The 22,505-nt window shown below is 56.9% G+C and overlaps 1 protein-coding gene across 3 annotated transcripts; it reads left to right on the top strand.

The window, feature by feature from the left end:
• Nucleotides 1-13,738: 13,738 nt before the first annotated feature.
• PITX1 (paired like homeodomain 1) lies at nucleotides 13,739-22,188 on the top strand. 3 transcript variants are annotated; one of them, XM_068959745.1, is made up of 4 exons: nucleotides 13,739-14,074; nucleotides 14,191-14,372; nucleotides 17,216-17,421; nucleotides 20,093-22,188. In XM_068959745.1, exons 2-4 carry the CDS (start codon nucleotides 14,210-14,212, stop codon nucleotides 20,630-20,632), a joined length of 909 nt encoding a protein of 302 aa, XP_068815846.1. In that variant the 5' UTR covers nucleotides 13,739-14,074; nucleotides 14,191-14,209; the 3' UTR covers nucleotides 20,633-22,188. The 3 variants fall into 3 exon arrangements, with proteins under 3 accessions (XP_068815846.1, XP_068815845.1, XP_068815844.1); XM_068959744.1 differs by having other exon boundaries at nucleotides 13,773-14,372; XM_068959743.1 differs by lacking the exons at nucleotides 13,739-14,074; nucleotides 14,191-14,372 and having other exon boundaries at nucleotides 16,794-17,421; nucleotides 20,093-22,182.
• Nucleotides 22,189-22,505: the final 317 nt, after the last annotated feature.

Raw genomic sequence — 22,505 nt, 5'->3', positions numbered from 1 at the left:
CTCTTTCCCAACATCTCCTTTCAGAGAGTCCTGCATTCTCAGCACACTGCTGTTAAGTCTCTGTGCACACAATTGCTGCAGTTCTTCGTTGTTACAAAAATGTCGTCATTAACAGTTCAGGAGGCATAAATATCGAGCTTGTTTATTTTGTCAGGATGACAATGATGATCAGTTCCATGATTTAAAAGGAGTGAAGGGATTTCCTTGCCATAACATGGATTTTCTGTGCTTCCAGCTAACAGGCAAGGTAACAGTGTGCCGCTCATTTTGTCCACTGAGCAATCAGGTCTTCCATTACCGTTATCCATTACCCAGTGTGGCTACACTGGCCTCTCCCCACAGCTTTCATGAACATGCTCCGAATACCAATGTCCTCTGCTCTTTTACAGCTTATTCCATCTGCTGGGCAGAGCTAGGAAGAGGACTTCTCCTCATCCTTGTACTTTCCTGCCATGGTCCCAGCATGCTCCCGTTCGGTCCTCCTGTGGACTCCGGTGGCTCTAAAGAATTCTTGTCTCTCTGTACCTTTTTCTTTTTGCAATTATCTTCAACAATTCATAGACACATTTTCCAAGTGCCAGAGCTCTGCCCTTTCCTTCACTGTAGTTCTGGGTGTCTTCAACGACGACGGGGGGGGACAGGGCAGGGAAAAGCCCAGGTGCGCTCCCTCTGCACTGACAATAAATCCAGGAGGAGGACTCCTTTCCATCTCACAGCAGTGGAGAACAGGAGTGAAGCAGGGAGTGGACTGAAGCGCTGGAAATATTACAGACCTTGAGCAGGTCTGACTCACACAAACCTCCCAGCGGAGTGAATGGGAGGGCTGCTGGGCTAGAATTTTAAAGGGAAAATTTCAGCATTTGCTCCCTTCCCCCCCCCGCCATGGTTAGATCTGTCTTGGGAAGGACAATATTTTCCAAACAATTTGTCATTTTTTTTTCTGAGCTCTCCTTTCCATTTGGCTCCAAAACAAATATGCGTGCACAGAAAGAGGCTTATTCCTTTGTAATTTGCCTCTTCTGGGAAGTTTAGAAATGTTACAATCCACTCATGTTCCAAACATCCCAGTTTCTCCCAAGTAAGCATTACGGCCTCTTAGACACTATTCCAAAGATGCGCTAACAGAGGAGGCTGAGAATAAAGGAATGGGAGAGCTTAGAAGAGTCATTTCTTTGCTATATTTGGAAATACAGAGAGACTTTATTTTAATAATTGTTTGTGATGATTAAAATAAGCAATTACAGAGGGTTCTTCTGTTTATATGGGAAAAAATCGTGCCATCATCATGCCGAATCCTAGACTCAGTTTGGATCGGTTTTGGAAAAACAGTTTATAGAAGTTGTTTGGGTTGGAAATGATCTGATGCTGTGTTGGCTGGCAGCATGAGGGTTGCCTGGGTATAACTTTCAGGTGCCTAGCAGCAGTTACCCTTGCAGATGGACCTGCAGCAATGTTCTGCACTCCCCCAGTGTTTTTTTGGGCGCAGACCTCCACGTGCTGTAGGCATCTGAATCTATCTGACTCTTTCTCCAGGTAGGAAGGCTCATGATAGCCATTTTTAAAGGGAGTACTGAAGCATAGGCACTATGACCAACTCATAGGCACTTTGGATAAGGAACAAAGGAGACAAGAAGACTTGGGCACCTACAAAGAGGTTTACACATACAGCTTCTGCTTCCACCTTAACTCATCGAAAAGTTCACTCCCATGTCTTACCTCAGAGATGCGTTTATTCTGCTAGTACCTAGAGTTTGAGCATGACCAGAGGTGTCTTAGTCCTACTGACCTCTATGAGTCATGTTCTTCCTTCGTGGTGAAGAGCTTGGATATGCTTCCAGCCCAGAATAACTATTTAGAGAGCATAGTCCCCTAGGCTAGGAGGGACAGGGTCTGTATATAATCCCCCCTTGCAGCCCAAAGACCTATGGGCCAGCTGTGTGGCCTTTGAGAAGTTTCTGACCTCTCTAGAGGTCTTCTTAACCTTTCTGAAAGGGAGATAACTCAGAGCTTCACAAAGAGAGACTCCCAGGATGGGGGGGGGGGGGGGATATTCCTGCATGCGGGAATGTCAGCAGGTTGCAGATATTCTGATCTTTATAGGGGAAGGATCCTGACCACCCTGACCTGCCCCAAGAACGTGGACAAGATGTTCTCCATACTTGCCATATTCACCTGCCCATAATCACAACTTTAAATACTTTAAATCTTTGCAGCAATTCAACATCCCGGAAGAGTTTCCGCAGCACCCACCTGGACAAGGCCTTTCCCGGGAGGGGTCCCATTTCCGGAAGGCTGAGGGGCAGGTTTGCCATTCCCTAGCCAAGCCTAGCCCCAAGTGAGCCAGGCCCCTCACAGAGCTCCCAGTGCTGGGACTGCCAAGGCCGTCAGCCAGACTGGAGGGACTTAGGGGTGTTTTCCCCCCAGTCTCCTCCTCTCTGCTCCGTAGGAGAGCAGACAGCCTGGGAAGCTCCCCTCCATCTTCAGCATGTAAACATCTGCTGGAGGAAGACTTTTCTCCTAATAGCACATCATTAAACATTGATTTAAAGACAATCATCTTCCCTCTCTTTAATTTCACAGCACCTTTAAAACAGCTGTTAGGCTGCAGCGGGGACGATCAGCCGAACAGGAAACGCATTGTTAGCTCCTAGCATTAAAACAGTAGAATGCATTAATTTATGAGCTCCTACTCACTCTCCAAACGTTTTATTATGTTAATATCACCTTGATGTGCTGGTAGGCCCCGGTGCCAAAGCCTCTTTCACACAGTATGTGCCATCCTAAATTACAGGCTGGGCGCCTCCTGGAACTGCCTTTGGAAAACTGGAGTAAACCAGCAAGCACTAAAGTTAATATTATCTTACAGACTAACAACCAGCTAATGCTTGACATGTGAATCCCATTTACTTCGTCTCTCTATAACAAATGGCAAGTGTGGGACTGGACTGTTCCTGATTTTATGCTATTTATCTTTCTGATCCATTCCATATTCGTTGCCCTTGTTTTGCAGCTACAGCTATAGTGTGTGTGTGTATGTGTGCGTGTAACCCAGTCTACGCAGGAAAGCACAGGCATGCCCCGCTCTGGTGTACACACGGTGCCCGTACGACTTGCATGTTCTTCTCTCAGGGGAAAACCCTCAAAACGCCCTGCCTGCTTCAGTTCTCAAAAGCCAGAGAGGAGGGCAGCTATCAGAAATGTGTGATCAGGGGACCGCCAGGAATTCCCGGGAAAATTAAACTGAACAAAGGGTCTGGGTGGCTGGTGGCACAGTCGGTGAGCCACGCTGTGCGTCTGCCCAGGTGTCCCCTACTCGGGACAGCGTAACCCCCGCCGCGGGGCTGCCCGCCCCTCCAGCCCCTGCGGCCGCCCAGGCAGTGCTGGGTGCTGTTTGCTCCCTCCCCGGGGGTGCTCGGCGCTGCGCACCCGCCTCTGCGCGGATGTCCTGAATGAGGAGCATTTCCTAAGGCTTCTCCTTGGGGGTAAAAAAACAAAAAAAAAGCAAAAAAAAAAAAGCTATTGCTTCTCCCTCCCCCCTCAAAGGAAGAAAAGCGGCCAGGAGGAAATGAAGAGGGCAGGGGCCATATAACCTGGAGCGCAGAGCTGCCCGGAGGGCGGCCGATGCGGCCGCCGGAGCGGAGCAGGGACGCGGCGGCGCTGCCGGGAGCCCCGGCCGCCGGCGGCCGCGCCGGGCCGCGGGGATGCCCTCGCCGGGCGGCGCGGGGCAACCGGAGCCGCAGGTCTGCCGGTGCGGGCGGCCCTGCCCCCGGCCCTGCCCCGTGTGCGGCACCCTGGGACGGGGCTGACGTCAGGAGGAGACGGGGAAATCTCCGCAGAAAAGCCCGGAGCGGCGGCGGGGCGCGCGCAGCGCCCGCCCGGCCCGGCTCCCCGCGCCGCCGAGCGCCGCGCCCGGTAAGTGCCCGTCGAGCCCCCCCCAACCCCCCCTCCCCGCGCCGCTCCGCGCGCCGCCGCCCCTCTCGCGCCCGCGCAGCGCCGAGCACGGCGGCGGCGGGGCAGCGCGCCGGGGCTGCCGGCCGCGGCTCGGGGCGGTGAAGCGCCGCGCAAAGCCGGGGCGGGCGCGGGGAGGGCGGGAGGCGGCTCTGGCCTCCGCGCCCGAGGAGCCCCGCGGGCGGCGGGCAGGGCGCAGCGGCAGCCGGCTGCCCGCGCCGCGCTCCGCGCAGCCCTTGACATCTTTATGCCGCGTATAAATTCTTTCGGGGCCTCTGCGCTTCGTCAGCTCTGACAAATGCGCTCGGAAGTACAATTCCAAAGAGGTTACCTCATTTTTTTTATTATTATTATTTTTTAACGCGCTGCACGGTTTGAAGCCTCAAGCCCTTGTGCTCGAGGATCTCCCGGTGCGGGCTGGCCGGGCTCTCCGCGGCCAGCCCAAGGCTGCGCGGAGCGCGGCTGCGTTGCGCGGTTTTCCGTAGAGGCTGCAGCAGCTTTGATGTGCATCGCGGTGCGAGGCGGCGCAGAGGTCCCCAGCGAGGCCGGGGCTCCCCTGGGCCGAGCGGGGCGTTTGGCAGGTTTGGGGAGAGGGGGGAGCGGTGCCGACCCGCCGAGCGGGGCCGCGGCTGCGCTGCCGCGGAGAAGGCGCGCCCGCCGCAATCCGCGCTGCTCCCGCGGGCGCAGAGCGTTTGGGCACGGGGAAAGCCTGGGCCGTCGATGATTTCCCTTAGTAAGAAAAGTAATGTTCTATAGCCCCTCTGCTTTTTTTTTGTATTATTATTTTCAGGCTAATTTTAAAACCAGGCACCCTCTTTAGGAACTCTGTAGTGCGCGAGTGTGTCACAGCAGCGCTCGGGAATAGCTCTTCCAAGCAGGGGAAAGAAATTCTCGGAGTGGAGGGGAAAAATAGACTTTTTTCGCATGGTAGCCCTGCTAAAATGGACGTAAGGGCTTCCTACTAACGGTATTTTAGGAGGTTTTTTTAGGTGTCGTGTTAAAAGTGTGTCCTTAGGCAAGTTTTTTACTATTCCGTCCTTTTTGCCTAAATTTTTCCAGCCACATTGCAGGGGGAAAAAAAAGTCCAAGGCACAAATTGAACGCAATTAATACTGTTATGCATGAAGCGAGGACCCAAGACGTCATTTGCTTTTTTAAAAACAATTTAAAAATACATAATTTCTACTTAACAAACCAAGGTACGTGTTCTCCCGGTTATTTCTTGCGCCAGCTCGAGTCGCTGATCTAAAAATTGACTTCCAAATATTTATTGCAATCTAGTTCACTGGGAGAATCTCCCCCAAAATCCTCCATTTGCTTGAAATGTGAACAAAGTCCCAGGAAATGCCGCCGTGAGAGCGGTGGCAACATTTCCCTGAGAAAGTTTTAGCCGAGTTCAACGTGCCTGTGACCGAGGCAAATACTTCCTACCGAAACTTGCCACCGAACAATAATCTGGCGGGCTCCACAGCCTTTCGTTTACAGTTGGTTTTATTGTTCACGCAGATTTTATTATGAAATTGTGTATTTCCAAGGGTATACCCTCCTCTGAGGGTTTAGAGGAGACAGTGCCTTTCTCAGAGAAAATGCCTGTATTTTGAAAGATGTTTTATTTCCCTCCTGTGATGAGTAGCTCAGATATACGTTGCTTTTAGGCAACAAAAGGGGAGGAGAAAACATTCTCTAGTAAAGCCGAATTCTTTCGTTAGACCGCCTCCTAAACGTGCTAATAAAACTAATTCGTTTTATTTGCCCTGAACTTTTTATATCTAACCCCGTGTGCTGATTAGCATAGCCCTCTTGAAGGCAGTATTTTCCTATCTCACCGCGAGATGTGCCCGGCAAGATACTGTTGTTTCCACAGTGAAACTGGAAGGATAGTGTCCCGCTGCTTATCTCGGCGGTGTTTGCTCGCCGGGCAGCGGAGCCGAGCGGCCAGGGCTGCGGAAGAGCCGCGCCGAGAGCGGCGCGGTGCCGCCGAGGCAGTGCGGAAAATACAGCCTTTTGGGGCGGGGAGGGGAGGGAGGAAAAGAAAGAAATAAAAATGAAAACAAAACAAAACAAAACAAAACAGGAGGCAGAGAGCTGAATACACACAACGGTTAATTGTTTCTCTGATTTTGTATTTTAAAACAGGAAATACGCTGGCTCTACAAAGATTCAGTGTTATTCTGAGAACATTAAAGAGCCCGGCACGTTATATGAATATTTCAGCCTTTCAGGAAATGTCCTGTTTAGGGGAAATGTGTTTCCCCCATCAAAATACTGCAGCAATTAAGAGGTTGCTCGCCTGAAACAAGGTGAAGGAAACGCGCATGGAAACATAATATCGAGCGGTTCCAAACGCAGCTTCTTTTTCTGCTTAAGAGGTGTCTCAACAAATGCTAGACACCGAGTTCTTGGGCCTTTGATTATCCTGCATCAGAAGCATCTTTTTTAGTCCACGAAAGAGACACATTTCGGGTCTAAAGATGCACTGAGTAACATGAGCAGGCTGCCTAGCAAACTCCGGTGCCCCTTCCTCCGTCAATTAATCAGAAAAGCATGTTCGCTCTGCTCCGAGAGGGAATTGTGGGACTATATTGTACTTTTCCCCTCTCGTCCCCCCACCTAGAGAAACAAACCCCACATATTCCCGAGCCGTATATCTTTCTGCGTTGTCCCTGAACAGTGCCGACTCTCCCTGTCAGATCAGGCTGGGCTCGGCCAGAGCTAAATCCAAGCCACTACTAACAGCAAATTAATATTTTCTTAGAGCGTGATGCAGTGCCTGTGGTCTGCAGGCATCGATGCGGAGAGGCCGTGAAGTAGCTCCGGGCCAGGGTGGGACTGTGCTGCCAGACACAGGCACTGGGGGAAAAGAGTTGTCATGGGCCGGTGACAGACACCAAGGAGATGGTTTAATTTTCGGGGCGAGGAAGAGGGAGGCAGGTCGAGGGGAAAACCCCGTCTCCTTCCAACTGCAGAAAACCTAGTAGGAAAACCGTTTCTCCAGCCGTCAGTCGCTGCGTTTCAAGAAAGCCTTGGGGTATCATTTGTATCTGTCAAAAAAAATTACGCCTTCAACTTTTTCATCCCCCGTTTTTGCACGCTCTCCCGGAGCTGCGGGGCCGGCGCTCGGCTGCAGGCGCAGCAGGCGCGGGCGGCCGCGGAGCCGCGGGGCCGCGCAGGGTGCGCGGGGCCGCGCAGCCCCCCCGGCCGGGCAGCGCGGCGGCCGGTGGGCCCCTGCCCCTGCCCTTGGCCATGCCTGCACTGAGGTTTTCCAGCCTCAGCCCTTCCGCTGGCGAGGCTCAGGGCCGAGACGCCCCTCGAATAAATCGGCAGTTTTACAGACCAAACACTGCCAGTTAATTGCGTTTCCCCCTGGGGTTGTAACGGGGGGGGGGGGGCGGGGGGGGACAGGTGAGAACGGGGCGGTGGGACCGGGGTCAGCCCTAGTCAAGGGAAACTCGGAGCCGGGCCGTCCCTGGCGTTTAGTGCGAGCCCAAGAGGAGCAGGAGGAGCCGGGCGATCTGGCAGGCGGAGAGGATGTGCTGGGTGCTGGGAGGCCGTAGGAAACGGGAGCGGCCGCCTGGGAAGCCGCCCGCGGAGCATCCGTGGGGCAGCGCTGCGCGGAGGGGCCCTGCGCGCCCGCGCCAGGCGGAGGCTTAGCTGGGCCGCCGAGCGACGAGGGCTGCAGATCCAAAAGGGGCTGATTTCGTTTTGCTCAGCCCCCAAGGAAAATTGCTTTCCTGGCTGCGCAGAAGAGGACAGGCCGGCTAAGAGCCAGCGTAATTTTCCACCTTCTTTCTCTGAGCGATTTAGCATGCTTTTTCGGTTGGGTTTCTTTCCCCCTCCGGCTCTCCCCCTTTCTGCTTCCCTCTTCCCCCTGCACCCGCCCCAGTGCGGCCTCCGGGGCCGAGGGGGTCCCAGCTCTTGCCGTTGTCGCCGTCCCTTAGGGTTTGCTCCCTTTCCCCGAGGCGCCGGACCGGGGCGGATGGTCCCCTCTCACCTCCGCACCTACGGGCACCCACCGCCCGGGACACTGCATCCGCGGGCACTGCCCACGGCGCTGTCCGCGCTGTCCCGCGGACACGCGTGCGCACACCCCCGGGGACTGATCGTTCCCAGCCCGCCTGGGCGAGAGCCGCGCACTACCGGTGGCCGGCCGGCCGGGGAGCAAAGCCCGGCAGCAGGGGCTGGAGGCCGAAAAGCGACCGATTCGCCCGCGTGAGGGACATTTTCAGAGAAGGAAGCTTTGAAAATACCTCTGCGCCCAGGCGTGCAGCAGGGCTGCGCGTTTCCAGCCGCTTTAGCGTCCCCGTCGATTTTTTCTGCTTCACATTGTGGCAATTTCCCCTTCCCCAGCCCCACACATCCCCCCCAGCCACATACTTTCAGGATAATTTTATTATTAGCGCTCTTTTCCTGCAGCACGTCCTGGCCGGGCTGATCCCGTGGGGACAGGGGCAAGATCGTACCCCAGCCCGCAGGGCACGGAGCTACCTCCATTTCCTACCTGCCAGTCCCCAAAACCCCCTTTCCCTAGAAGGGGAGCACTCCCCACAGCCTGGTCATGCCAGCTGTCAGGACCCCATCCCTGCCGATGTGACCAGTCTCCTATGACAAAAGAGCAAAGGAGCTTCCTTGCTGCTCTGCTGCCGGGGGGGAGGTTGAATTTGCTTTGCTTGGGTTTGCTTGGGTTTGCTCGGGTTTGCTTGACTTGTGTTTGGTTTGACTTGGCTTGATTTGATTTGGTTTGGTTTGGTTTGACTTGATTGGGTTTGATTTGGCTTGGTTTGACTTGTTTTGGATTCGTTTGGCTTGGTTGAGTCAGGCTGGGTTGGGTTGGATAGGGTCGAGTTGATTTGGGTTGGGCTGGGTTGGGTTTGGTTTGGTTTGGTTGGTCTTGGTTGAGGAGCCTCTCCCTGCTCCCCTGTCTCACTATAGCTCTTTTTCTCAGAGGGTTTCCCTTTCCTTTCGGGTGGGGGTGCGCTTGGGAGGAGATGCTTTCTTTTTTTGTAACAGTAATTTATAGACTAAATCTGAGTCTATACAATGCTAATAAATTTGAAGAGGAAAAGCTGGCAGACACTTAACTTTGCTGCCTGATATATGGCCCAGGTGGTTTTGTGTTGGCTACAAATGCTGAAGCCGGTCGGGTGTGGGAGCTCTCTTTCGAAAGCAGAAACCGCCTTTCCCGGTTCTGCCAGGGTCCGAGGCGTCCGAGGGGTGGCACGGCCCCGGCCCGTGCCCTCGGCAGCCCCCGGCCAGCGCGTATCCCAGGGCCGGGGCTCAGCCCGGGCGTTGCGGGAGCCACTTGCCACCTCAGCAAGTACAGGGCTGTCCCAAGGACCAGGGGACCGCCGCTGCTTTGGAAGACACTGGGAGTCCTTTTCTAATTTAGACGTTTCTCGCCTTCTTCTTAATGGGGTTGTCACTGGCGTGGCCAAAGCTGATTTATTTATAAGCGCCAGCCCTCGTTCTTGTATTATTTATAGCAGGCGGAAGCAGAGTGGTTTATCTGCGTGTCTCCAGCATTTTTACAAAGCCTTGAAAGCAGTTTCTTTTATTTTTTAACGCTTGCAAGCCCCTACCTGAGGGCCCGGGGGGGTTGCGGGCTCTGCTTGCCGGACCGCCTGCCCGTTTGCGGCGGGGTTACCCACGGATTTGAACCTGGCGTGTCCCGAAGACAAGCGGGGACGAGTCCCCCGCAGCCTGCGCCGCTCGGCCCCATCGCGGTGGGCAGCGCTGCGGCCCTGCCGCCCCCCTCCGCGCCTTTCCCACGCCCACGAGGGTCGCGGCTGGCCGGACACGGCCCCGTGGGTTCGGGCGGCGGGACGGGGCCGCGGCAGCCCTCGCAAGCTGCAGCCTCTGCTCTCTCCTCCCAGCCGCCTCCATCCCCCGGGACAGGCCGGGGAAGCGGGAGGACGGAGGAGAAGCCCGGGGCCGAGGCTGCCCTCCTCCCCGGCCCTCTCGGCCCAGCCTGGGGAGCGCCGCCGCCCCGAGCGGGTGACAGGAACGGGCTGCCGTGGGCTCAAAGGCACGGCATGACGTCAGGGGAGCTGGCGGCTGTGACGTCACTCAGGTTAACCCCGTGACGCAGCGCCCAGCATGCGGGGGATGTCGGGAGCGGGATGTCCCCCAGCACCTTGTCCGCTGTGCCCCGAAACCCCACCGGGCGAGGGGAAGGGAGTGGGCCTGGCAGGAGGGGAAATCCCTCCATGTGCTGTCACGACACGGGTTGTCACGACAAGCTACGGTAGGTAAAGCCGGTCTGGTTTTGCTCTGTGCAATAGGAGTTCTTTACTCTCCAAGGTGCGGAGTAAGAAGATGCCCTGACATATGCATATACACATACACACTCACGCACACATACATACATACATACATACATACATACATACATATATATATATATATATACACACACACGAATAAACGCAAGCGTGCAGCTCCTAATGCGTGTGCAAGTATGCGGTAAATGCATGACATCGCGCCCTCGCCCAGGGCACGGACATGCGTGGGCGCCTCGGGAGTGGAGAAGGCAGGATGAAGCCGGGCGCTATCTGCCCTTAGCGCCCGGAGCGGGCCGGGGGAGGGCCCTGCCCCGTCTCCGCCTCCGAAATCCACTTCAGAGCCCGGGATCTTCGGGACCAGCCTGTTTTTTTCTCCTTTCTATTAATTTCCCGTTTTTAAGGGCAGTTGCCAGGGTAGTTTCGCCCCCACCAGGCGCGCACCCTCGGCCCGTGCCGTGGCGGGTCTCGAACCGTCAGTTCCTAATTTTGGTCCGGGTTGGCGTTGCGCACCCCCGGCCCCGTCGAGTGCAGGGGACGCGGGGCTGCCCGGGCTGGGGCTCGTCCCCGATGCCCCGAAGAGGGGCAGCCCCGCTGGGCCGAGGCAGCCCGGGGGACCCCCAGCACCGCCGCCCGGCCCCGCGCCCCGAGGACCCCCAGAAAGAGCCGGAGGGTCCGTCGTGGTGGGAGGTAGCTGGACCAGGCGCTGTCGCGACCGTAACTACGCCTCGACGTAAACACGGCAGGGCCCGGGGCTGAGCCTTTCTTAGCGCCCGGAAAGGAAGAGTCGAGCCTAGAACGAATTTTCAAAATATATTTTATAAAGCAGAACAAAGATTTTAAATCAGGATAAAATAAAGAAAGAAAGAAGGAAGGAAGAAGAAGAGGAGGAAGAAGAGGAAGAAGAAGAGGAAGAAGAAGAATAAAATCCCACCTCCAGTTGTAAGGCTGCTCTAAGCAGTAGGTTTAAAATAGCTGGATTATAACAACACTGCTACTCGCCCTGCCCTTCCAGGACGGCTCCATCGCGGCGCCCGCCCGGGAGCGGGGGGCCCCCGAAACCTGCCCTCGGGCTGCCCAGCTCTCCACCGCCCGGCCTCGGCCGCAGAAATAGGGAAGAGGGGTAACAACGGGTCTGGACACGATGCAAGTTGCAACTCGGTCACCCCGAGCACAAGGCCATCAGCACCTCCCGGGAAGCTCGCGGTCCGTCCGCACCGTGGGATCCTGCCTCAGCTGAGCTCGTTAAAGTCAAGAAGCCCTCGCTGTAAATATTTGCATTTTAAGCCATGTCCAGCTTTAGCGGCCCCGAAAGTGCCTGGTACACCTCTGGTGCCCGAAATTCCCCATCGCAGTCAGGCTCCTGAGCTGAGTTCCATCGAGGAGCTGGGGACGGAGACAAAGATATTAATTTGCCACTCAAAATAAAAAAAAAGAGAGAGAGAGAAAGAGAGAGAGAGACTCGAGTATGACAGCACCTACCTGTCGCTACGCTTAACTGCTAAATAAGTGAAGCTTAGAAGTGCAGGGGCTGCGGCTGAAAGCTCTTGGATGCCCCGGGGCCCGGGCAGGGGTCGCAGTGCGCTCCCGGGGCGGCGGGGGGGCTGGATAAATCCCCCCGCGCCGTATAGGAAAAAGGCTGCAGAGCTGGAACATTGCTGCCATCCACTTTCCATGAAACAGTTCAAAAGTTCTCTCCCACATCTTTACTTGATTTGAAAGGAAAATAGAGTGTCAGGATGGATCAGTGAAACCGAGCAGAGAAAATAAAGAGAAAAAGGTCCTTTCACTAGGAAGAGTTACACCCAGGGTCCTTCCCCCACCCCGGCAGCACCCCCGCCGGGACCCCGGGCCGGCCCTGCCCGCGCAGGGCGCAGCGCAGCGCAGCGCGCGTCGGCGCGGCCGCCTCCGCCGAGGCGAGTGGAGCGCGGAGCGCGGCCCGGGAGCCGGCGCGTTTCCCACGAGCGTCTGCGCCTCCGCATGGCGCTTCGTGTTTTCCCCACGGGGGCTGATATTTTTTTTTCCTTCTGCCGTGGCGGAAAGCTCCGAGGCCAAGCAATTTCTTTGAGTTTTTCCACCTCCCAAAACATCGAGGTGTTTCCTTAGCGTCCGGGAAGGGCCCCAAAGGCCAGCGATAATCACGGCCTGCGCGCAGCACTCTGGGCACCTGGAGACCTGCCCTGCTTTAACCCCCCTGGGCGGGACAACGGCCGATCCCAAATGTCACCGGGTTTGGCGGCTTTTCTTTCCAAAGGGCCGCCCCACACCTGGCCGTGCAAAACAGGGCACGCTCGGATCATTGCAACGGGACAAGGCCCCGGAGCCACCGCCGGGCCGGGAGCGGGCAGCTCCGGACCGACGGCCCCGCCGACGCCGCCCCGGGCCCGGCGCGCTCGGGCTCGCATGGGCTGCCCAAATCCGGGGGGGGAGAAGCGGGTTTCTCCCGAGCCCTTCCTTACGGATTGCCCCGGCCTCCGTGCTTGAAAAGCCTCCCAGGGCCGGAGAGCCGCAAACACCCCTCCGGAGGGTCACCGGGAGTTCGCTGCGGGAGGAAAATTATTTGTTATTAATAACGTGCTGAAAGATGATGTGATGGGAGCGCTCGCGCTGCAGTTGTTGCTCAGGCACAAATCTCGGCGGGCCTCTGCGAGCGGGGCACGGCGGAAGGGCCGGCCAGGGCAGAGTTCCTAACTATTTTTATTATTAATCCGTCAGTGAATATATATATATGTGTGTATGTATATGTATGTATATGTATACGTATGAAAAATAAAAACTGTTCACACACAAAACCCAGGAGGCGTCCGGAAAAGAAATTCCCTCAAGGTTGGAGGAATGTGCTCTCCGCGGGATTAAAACTCGCGGCTGGGTCGCCCTGCGGCGGGGCGGGCCGCGGCGCTGCGCGGGGCGCGTTAGCTGGCCTGCGAGGCGCGCATCCCCGCGCAGCCGGGCTCCCACGAGGCTGGGCAGGCGGGGTGCCCATGGAGATACCATGCTGCGCAGGGGCGCAAACTGCGCGCCGCTGCCCCGCCGCTCTGGACAGGCCCCGGGGCGGAGGAGGGAGGGTTCGCGCGAGTGCGGGACCTGCCGTCGAGGCTGGCGCAGTCGCCTAGCGTGGGGGAGGGAGGGCTGGCACTGCGCGGGGGCGGGCAAGCGGGTAACCCCCCTCCGCGCTCCTCCGCGCCCCACTACGCACAGCACTCGGGAGCGGGGGGGGGGCCGCCTCCTCGAGGAAAAATACCCCAGCAGGCCGGGGGGAGGGGGGGGGCTGTGCGGTCTGTCGCCCCCCAGGCTGGCGGCGGGCGGGGACTGCCCGAGCTGCTCCCCGCAAAGCCGGGAAGAGTTTTTTACCTTCCCATTCGTTTCTGAAATATTTTTTTAAAAATCGCTGAGTTTGGGACAGGCTAGGGGTGGGGAGGGCGGGGACCCTCTGGGCAGAAGGACCGGCGCCTGCACGCCGGGCAGGGCGGCGGGGCAGGGCGGGTGCCCGCCGGGGGGCCGCGGGCCGCGGCGCGGCCGCGCAAAGGCGCGCACATCGGCGGGGAGCGCGGAGGCAGGTCCGCCCGCGGCCGGGCTGGGCGAGCGCTAGATGGAGTGATGCATTAGCGAGACGGGGAGGTTTTAACCTTCAGGGGGAGGAGCCCCGTTTAACTACAGGCATTTGTTCTAGGGCAGGTCACTTTAATCTCTTTAGCTTTAAACTGTCCAACTCGCAACTCGCGTTTCTCTATAAGGGATCTTTACCACTTTCCTGCCTATGCGGCCGGACTGCCGTGCCTCTCCTCGAGCAAAGACAACCAGCTTCGAGGCATTGCCCAGATCTCTTCTTCTGAAACCCTTAAAATAATACTGTTAGTAATAAGTGGATTTGCTTTTGTTTTTGTTGTTTTTTTTTTCTTAAAACAAAACCAAAAAAAAAGCTCCTTGTTCCTTTCTGTGTGGAATAAACACCTGCAAAATCCCCCAGGCAGCCCGGCGCCCCTGCCATGGATTCCTTTAAAGGTGGAATGAATTTGGAGAGACTGCCCGAGAGCTTGAGACCCCAACCCTCCCATGACATGGCTTCCAGCTTCCATTTGCAAAGATCCTCGGAGCCCAGGGACCCGATCGAGAACTCGGCCAGTGAATCCTCCGACGCGGAGGTGCCAGGTAACCCGCGGCCCGGCCCGCGCCCCCCGCCCGCCGCGGCTCCGCCGGCCGCCCGGCCCGCACCGCTGCCCCGCGGCGCCGGGGGGGCAGCAGCCACCGGCTCTTTCCCTAATGAGCGCAATTAATTGGAGGCGAAGTGGAGGGGGGAGGGGGGGCGCGGGCAGCAGCCGCCTCCGCCGGGCCCCGCGCTGACAGCCGCGGAGCCGAGACACATGGCTACGCGCCCCAGCCCAGGAGCGGCTTTTTTTTTTTTTTTTTTAACAGATATTAATTGATCGGAGAGAAGGGAAAGGCGGGGGGCTCTTCGGGGAGCGCGGTTTTGCCGGATGTTTCTGAAATAATGTCAGCTTTTGCCCGGGTTTATTTTCCAGCTCGGGTGGTGCAGACATGTAAAAAGATCTCTCTGTCAAAGGAGGGGGGAGGAAAAAAAAAAATGTCCCGCCGAGGAAGAGAGGCGGCGCAGGGCCGCGGCGGGCCGGCGCAAGCAGCGCGGCCGGCCGCGGAGGGATGTGCGCGGCCGCAGCGCGGCGGGGAGCGCAGGGGGCTCCTGGCGGGGCCGCGGGCTCTCCGAGGGCTCCCGCACTCCCGATCGACGCGTGCAATTATTGCAGGGAAAGCTGTGGTTTCCCAGTTTGTATTTCATTAGAGCAGCAACATTTCTAGGATGACAAAGCAGGCTGCGAGCAGGAAACAAAAGCTGAAGGAAAGAGCGTGAAGTCTGTTCTCCGCCGTGTCTCTTGCAGGAGACGCTTATATGTCATGCCATTTTATTTTTTTATAGTTGTTGTTGTTCTCAGTTTTAGCAGGTCCTATAATCTCTAGAGTGGCCGCGGCACGAGTCAATCCCAAAGTGGCACACGGTGATAAACAGGGTCTGGTTTGTGCCTGCCCGTCTGATTCGCAAACAAAGTTAGGGAGCGCTCAGCCCGGAGTCTGGAAGGGACTCCGAGATTAGAGAGGATTATTTGAGATTAGAGAGGGAGATTTGCTCCATTTTGCCGTACCCCTATATGTGACCCCTCAGTGCTGGAGGAGGGCTAAGGACCTGCCTACTTTTCTACTCCGAGAAGTTACAAAATACTTTTCACATTTTCTTTTCCTTTTTTTTTCTTGATGGAAGAAAGGAAACAAATGCCAATCAAATCTAATGTGTGTAATGATTTGAAATTGTACCAGAGCCCTGCTCGGTGGCTCGATTTTTAATGAAATCATGGCTGGGCTAAATCCGGAGAGAGGTTTGCAGTCGCCTGGATGGATCACCGCTGCCGCTGCAATGGTTTTTCCTGGGTTTCGCCGAGCCCTTCCCAGCCAAAAGAGAGAGAGGAAGGGGAGGGGGGGAAGGGGTCCCGAGCAGTATTTGTGTTTTCCGTGAACACCTTCGGTTTCTGTTTCCGCGGCCCTGGCCGCGGGGCCGTGCGGGCTCGGCCGGTCCAGCCGGCCGCAAGGCCGGGGCCGGCGGGGCAGCATCTGGACATCAGGGAAATCCTAATGGGGTTTCTCTTGCAGGCCTTGTTTGCTCTGCAAACCACTTACTGCAGATAGAGGCCATCCGGGCGGCAATAAGCCCATTTACCACTTTGGGGTTTCCATTTAAGCGTTTGAGCTCGCTCTCTCTCCCTTTTATTACGGAGGGTTCCCAGGCAAAGGCCGATTAATGGGTGACTTTGCAAGGACGAGCCCGCCGCGCCGGCCGCCGAGCGGGGTTTGCGTGCGGCCCGCGGGTGTTTCAGGCTGCCGGTTACCTCGCAGGGGTCGCGGCTGCAGAAATGCCCCCGGGTCTGGCACCGCCGGCCGCGGAGCAGCGAAGGGGGCACAAGCCGAGGCGGCGGAGCCGGCCGGGCGCTTGCGAGACAGGCGTGCGCGGCGCGCTCTGCTCCCGCGGAGTTTCACTTCTGCTGCAGGCCCAGCCGGGCCGAGCCGGGCCGAGCCGAGCCGAGCCGAGCCGGACCGGGCCTGGGCCGCCACCAGCCCCAGAAACCCGCGGCCGGGGCCGCACCTTTCCGCGCTTCAGCCGCCGCCGGGCCCAGGCCGGAGAGTGTATTTAGTTCAGGCCTTTCAGTCCCTTTCCGGGCGTCTAAACCGGGCCAAATCTGAGATTTTGGGTGAGGAGTGCTGGAAGGGCTTTTACGAAATGAGTGAGGGTTTTTTGCCCCCGTTGCTGTGGGGTCGGGCCTGGATTCCTGCCTCCAGTCCTTGCAAATCTCGATCACTAAAATGCGGCTGGGCTTTTTTGATTTAGCTCTTTCGATACGTTTTTTTGCGGAGGACTACGCTCAGCTTCGGGTTAAAATAAACACTAAAATCCTAAAAGCAAACCAAAAAAAAAAAAGTGGAGGAGTAGAGAGGCAGAGAGAGAGGGTGCCTTTTGCAATCAATTACTGCTGGGTTTTGCGCCCCTGCCCTTCCAAAGTTTCCTGTCGCGGCCGAGCACAACAAAGACAATGGAGCAAAGATCGCGCCGTAGGTTTAAAGGAGGAAAAAAAAAAAAACTCGGGGAGGGGAAGAGAGGCCGATGCTGCAGGGGACCCGCTCCCTCCGGGGCGGCCCTCGCCCCTCGGGCCCTCTCCGAGCCGGGCAGCCCCCACGTCCCGCCGCCTCCCCGCCGGGCTCGGGCCGAGCAGGGCACCGCGCTCCTGCCGCGGCCGCGCCGGGAAACGCCGGGTCTCGCTGCGGGGCTGCGGGCGGCTGGCTGGCGGGGCCCCGCGTGGGCCCCCCCGCGTGTCCCTCCGGCGGGCCGGGCAGGGGGCTGCGGGCCTGCCTTTGTGTGTCTGTATTTCTGTTTGCAAAAACACAACCAAAACAAATCAAACCCAACCCCAACCCCAACCGACACCTCACCGCAGAAAAGGAGCGAAGCGGCGAGCAGAAAAGCGAGGACGGGGCCGCCGACGACCCGGCGAAGAAGAAGAAGCAGCGGCGGCAGCGGACCCACTTCACCAGCCAGCAGCTGCAGGAGCTGGAGGCCACTTTCCAGAGAAACCGCTACCCGGACATGAGCATGCGGGAGGAGATCGCCGTGTGGACAAACCTCACCGAGCCCCGAGTGCGGGTAAGAGGGGCGCGGGTGACCCCGCTCCGCGGCCGCGGGGTGCTGCGGGCGCCGCTGCGAGGACGCAGCGCGGAGGCAGCTGCCGGCGCGGAGCATCGCGGGGGAGATCGGCCCTTTCGGGAGCGCGGGGCCGGCGGGGGTCTTGCGAGCAACGCTGGGCCGATGTGGGGTTTATTTTAATTGCAAAACTTCGGGTCTCGGCCGAAGGAGGGGAGACCCTTCGCCCGGCCGCGGGGATGCCGCCCGGAGCCGGGCCTGGGGAGCCGGAGGGGCACCGCGGCGAGGCCGGCCACGCCGGGGGCTCCGCCACATCATAGCCATGGTCATAATGATAATAATAATATTTCAATAAACTGCTGCTTCACGCACTTTTGGCCGTTGCGTCGCGGCTCAGCTGCGCGGTCCCTGCGCGGCCCCATCCTCGAGGCCGGACGAGCTCTTCGCGCAGCGGCGGCGAAGCCCCCGCGGCCGCGCATCCTGCGCGCCCCGGGTCGGCCACCCCCAGGCCGGCAGGCCGGTTTGTTTGCCGATGCCGCCGATGGACAAACCGAAGGACAAGGGCCGGGCGGCGATTGCACTCCAAAGTCAATAAGCGTGGCGGACACATACTTGCAAGGCGAAGGTGCCTGGCCTGGCTCTGTCTGAGAGCCGATGCCACCTCGGAGCATGTGTAGCCACGGCAGTTGTTTGAAGAGGGAGGTTAACGTGCGCGGTATCTCCGCAGCGCACGGCCAGATCAGAGCCGCTCGGCCTGGATTGATCCTTAGACTTTCGGCCCGCCGTGCCTCGGCCGGCACGCTTTCCCCGCCTCCCCTTTGCTTTCCTCCCGGGATATTTCCGCGGGTGGTTTCGGGCATCGGCGGTCGCCCCGCGCCCGCCCGGGGCCCCGCGGAGGGCGCGCGGCTGCGGCCCGCGGGACCGGGGCGCGAGGAGACGGCGGGTCTCCAGCGCCCGCATACGAACTGCCGGGGAAAACGGAGGTGCGCGGAGCGCTGGCTGCCGGGCACAGCAAGGGAAAAGCTACTTTTGTCTTGGCAATTAAAAGGCGAGTGACCAAAGCAGATCGCGGAGATTGTGTTTTGAATCTCCCCGAAGTAAACAGCCGTTGCATCTGAAAGCATTGTCTTAATTGCATTTAAACAAAACAAAGCCAGGGAGAGGGCTAAACTGCGTTAATATTGCTGGAATACTTCAGGAAGCAAATAAAACTAATATACGAGTTGCCATTACCATTATTTCGTTCTCCCTCTGTATGGAGATGTTTTGGTTTGATGTTCCGAGATTGCAGCTTGCAAATCTAACCTTGATTTGCTTTGAGGGCCTTACTTTAAAATGTCTAGGAGCCATAATTAAAACTATTACCCTCATTTTCAGGAAATTCCTGTCTGGAAGCACCTTCCGAGGAGTGAATTACAGGTTTTGAACATGTTGGCTTTCGTTTCCTCTTCGTATTTATATGGGATTCTGTTTTCTTCTTATTATTTTTTTTTTCAATAGACCCCGCCATTCTTTCCCTCGAAGTTTCCAGCCCTGCGATCGGGGTTCACTAATAGTTGCGCCATCCCTGTGCCGGGAGGCGAGGCCCGAGGAGCGGCCCCGGGGCCGGCTCCGGCAGGCGGAGGGCGGGCGGGCGGCGCGGGCTGCGGGCGCGGGGAGCGCAGCCTCCGCGGGGCCGGGCGCACCGAGGGGCCCGGGGTCTGCGGGGGGATGCGGCAGCGCTGAGCCGCCGGGCACGGCGATGCTATTTTTTTTAACCTGGAAAGAGAATTGGGGGCTGCCCGGCGCGGGCGGCCCTTCCTGCCCCGGCTCACGGCTCCCATCACAGGGGACTCAAACAGTTTCCTAGGGCTAAAAGAAAAAGAAAAAGAAAAAGAAAAAGAAAAAGAAAAAGAAAAAGAAAAAGAAAAGAAATAGAGAGCCTGTATCAGGTTTTTGCATCAAACACCAGGAGCGGCCCCCGCTTCTCTGTTCCCTAGTCAGGGCTGTAAATTCTCATTAGATATAAAGGCAGAGGCTGCATCCATCCAAGGGCGATGCAGCGACTGATTTTTTTTTTTTAAACCTAAACATACTAATCCAATCCCCCTTTTTATGATCTGTAACAGGGGACTTTTATTACACGGCATTAGCATGGGGAAACACGGCGGAGCCGGGGCGAGCCGGCCCTAATCAGCACGGGCCGCGGCTGCGCCCCGCTCCTGCGCTCGGCGAAGGGGAGCGGAGGGGGCCGCTGCGCCCCGCGGGGAGCCGCGGCCAGCGGCGCGATGCGCACACGCGGCTCGGGGCAGCCCGCCGACAGCCAGCTGCTGCGCGCACAGCCGCAGCCGCGGAGGGATGCGCGCAGGGGCAGGGGTGCGCGCAGCGCCCTGGCACCCCGGGGCGGGGAGCTCACCTCTGCCGGCGCAGGGGGCTGCGGTGCAGGGCCGCTTGCCCGCCGCCGCCGCCGCCTCCTCCCTCCGCGCGGTGCCGGCCGCGGGCTGCGCGCCTCCGTGCGCGCCCCCGCGCGCGCCGCGCCCCCTGCGCGCCGGAGTGCCGGGAGCGTTGCCGGGCGCGCTCTGCGGCCCCGCGCGGCCCGGCCGCGCAGCCGTGCGCGGTGCGGGGAAGGGAGGGAGCGGCGGGGGGGTGGGGGGGGGCGGCCCGCACTCACCGCGCCGTGTCCGTGCCCCCGCAGGTCTGGTTCAAAAACCGGCGAGCCAAGTGGCGGAAGCGGGAGCGGAACCAGCAGATGGACCTGTGCAAGAACGGCTACGTGCCGCAGTTCAGCGGGCTCATGCAGCCCTACGACGACGTCTACGCCGGCTACCCCTACAACAACTGGGCCACCAAGAGCCTCACGCCGGCGCCGCTCTCCACCAAGAGCTTCACCTTCTTCAACTCCATGAGCCCCCTGTCCTCGCAGTCCATGTTCTCGGCGCCCAGCAGCATCTCCTCCATGAACATGCCCTCCGGCATGGGTCACTCCGCCGTGCCGGCCATGGCCAACTCCGGCCTCAACAACATCAACAACCTCGGCGGCTCCTCGCTCAACTCGGCCATGTCGTCGCCGGCGTGTCCCTACGGGCCGCCGGGCTCGCCCTACAGCGTCTACCGGGACACTTGCAACTCCAGTTTAGCCAGCCTCAGACTGAAATCAAAGCAGCACTCCAGTTTCGGCTACAGCAGTTTGCAAAGCCCCGGCTCCAGTCTAAACGCCTGCCAGTACAACAGTTGACGGACTTGACGCGAGCCGCCTCCGACAAACGCGCCGGCAAAGCAAAGCAGAAACAAAGCGACGTTTAACGGAAACACACACACATACACACACACACGCATACACACACACACACATACACACAAAAAGAGAGATGATAATTAAAAGCAAAACCCGAGTAAGCGAGAGAGGAAAAAAAAAAAGAAAGAAAGAAACTAAAAGCCCCAAAAGCTCCGCGGATTTCGATTGCCTAGAAAAAAAAATAATGCTAACGAACGACACAACCAACAGTACAGCGTTTTTTTTTTAAAAAGAAACATCAAAAAAAAAAAAAACGTAAAAGGACCAGAAATCTTTTGCAAGAGACACCGAAATCTGGTACATGGATGAGTTGCAATTTTTCTCTGGATTATGCGGGTTGTATGTGTTTACTTGAACTTGCACAGGAGTTTTTAACGCGTCCACTTTCCCGCGAGGAGAGTGGCGAGGGAGGGAGACGCCTCGGTGGTGAGAGCTGGTGGGACGGTTCTTGGCCGCTTGTCGCACGGGAAGAGTTTGGTTAATGTTTACCACTGAGAAACAGAAACACACTCAAAAAAAAAAAAAAGGGAGAAAAAATATAATTCGCAGAGTAGATTCTGCGGGAAAAACGGTTAAAATATTAGGTATGAAACTATTAAAAATAATAATGACAAGGGTCAACCACTTATATAAGGATATATTTATATCTGCCGTTACATTGTGCCGGATCATTGTCCTTGGCCGTTGAATAAACTGTTTTTAAAATGCATGATTCTTGATGTTTTTTCTTTAGTTGGAAGCTATAATCCAGTCATTCCTGATACTAAGCAGCTCAAGGTTCCTACCTCTTCATCCTTTCCAAAAGACTGCAGTATCCCCGGTTGTGAGACTAGCACAAATATCCTCCAGCGATGCGAAAACTCTTCAGCATTTTCCCCATCCAAAGTCTTATCCTGATAATGAAATTATCATTCATCTTTATTTAAATGTAGGGGAGGGGGTTCTTAAAAAAAGAAAAAAAAGCTTTTAGAGAGTCTAGAAAAAAAGACCTAACGTGGTCTGCTATGAAGTGAATCCTGATACTGCATCTCTGCTAGAGAAACAGCGAGCCTCGGCGTCCGGAAAGGTTGCTTAGCAAAGCTGAAAGTGTTCCTTGGTTTTCTAGCTGTGAAGGAAAAACAAGGAACCAAAAATGATCTTAAGGTGTTATTATCTTAAGGTGTTATTATATAAATGTAGATACTTTAACAAGTGCTTGTTGGCAAAAAAAAAAAAAAGAAAATGATAAATATGATCTTTATTAATACGCATACAAAACGCATATGAAGTTTAATTGCAGGCATATTTGTTGCTTATTTTTGTCGATACTTATTACCTGTAGATGACAAAGAAACATAATATAAAATGCACACGGTACTTCTTTCCCAGTGTATTTCACACCTGTGGTAAACGTTACGCTGGATGTTTCAATTATGCTGTTGTGGATAAGGATGCAGTATATATTGTTTTATAAGTTATGTTTTGTGAATTTTTTTTTTCAAAATTAAGAGCATGGGAATAAAAAAAAAGACAAAACGAAATCAAGAAATGCCTTTAATATTCTTTTCTGTCTGTGGTTAAGAGATCGACTCTGTAAGAAGAAAAGCGGCTTGCTGCTCCCCGCCCCGCGGTGGCGTTTTGGGGAGGCCCCTCCGCTTCCTCCCGGGACTTGCGCGGCGGCCCGCGGCCGGCAGCGCCCGGCCGGCAGCCGCGGGGGAAGGCGCCCTTGCGCGGGGGCGCAGCGCGGCCGCCCGGGCACATCCTCCCCGCTTCCCATTTTGTCACAGGCTTTTGCCGCAGCTCTTTCGGTGACACGGCAGGGTTTAGGGACGCA

This window comes from Struthio camelus, chromosome 13 (assembly GCF_040807025.1).
Source record: "Struthio camelus isolate bStrCam1 chromosome 13, bStrCam1.hap1, whole genome shotgun sequence".
NCBI lineage: Eukaryota > Metazoa > Chordata > Aves > Struthioniformes > Struthionidae > Struthio > Struthio camelus.
Note: the sequence above shows the minus strand (reverse complement) of the source record. Positions and strands in the feature narration are given on the sequence as shown.

What these genes read in the sequence shown, in the direction of transcription:
- PITX1 (XM_068959743.1), top strand. Translation starts at nt 16,885, where the DNA reads ATGCTGCAGGGGACCCGCTCCCTCCGGGGCGGCCCTCGCCCCTCGGGC. An exon ending in TCACCGAGCCCCGAGTGCGG is followed by an intron (nt 17,422 to 20,092) that starts GTAAGAGGGGCG and finishes GTGCCCCCGCAG; the next exon opens with GTCTGGTTCAAAAACCGGCG.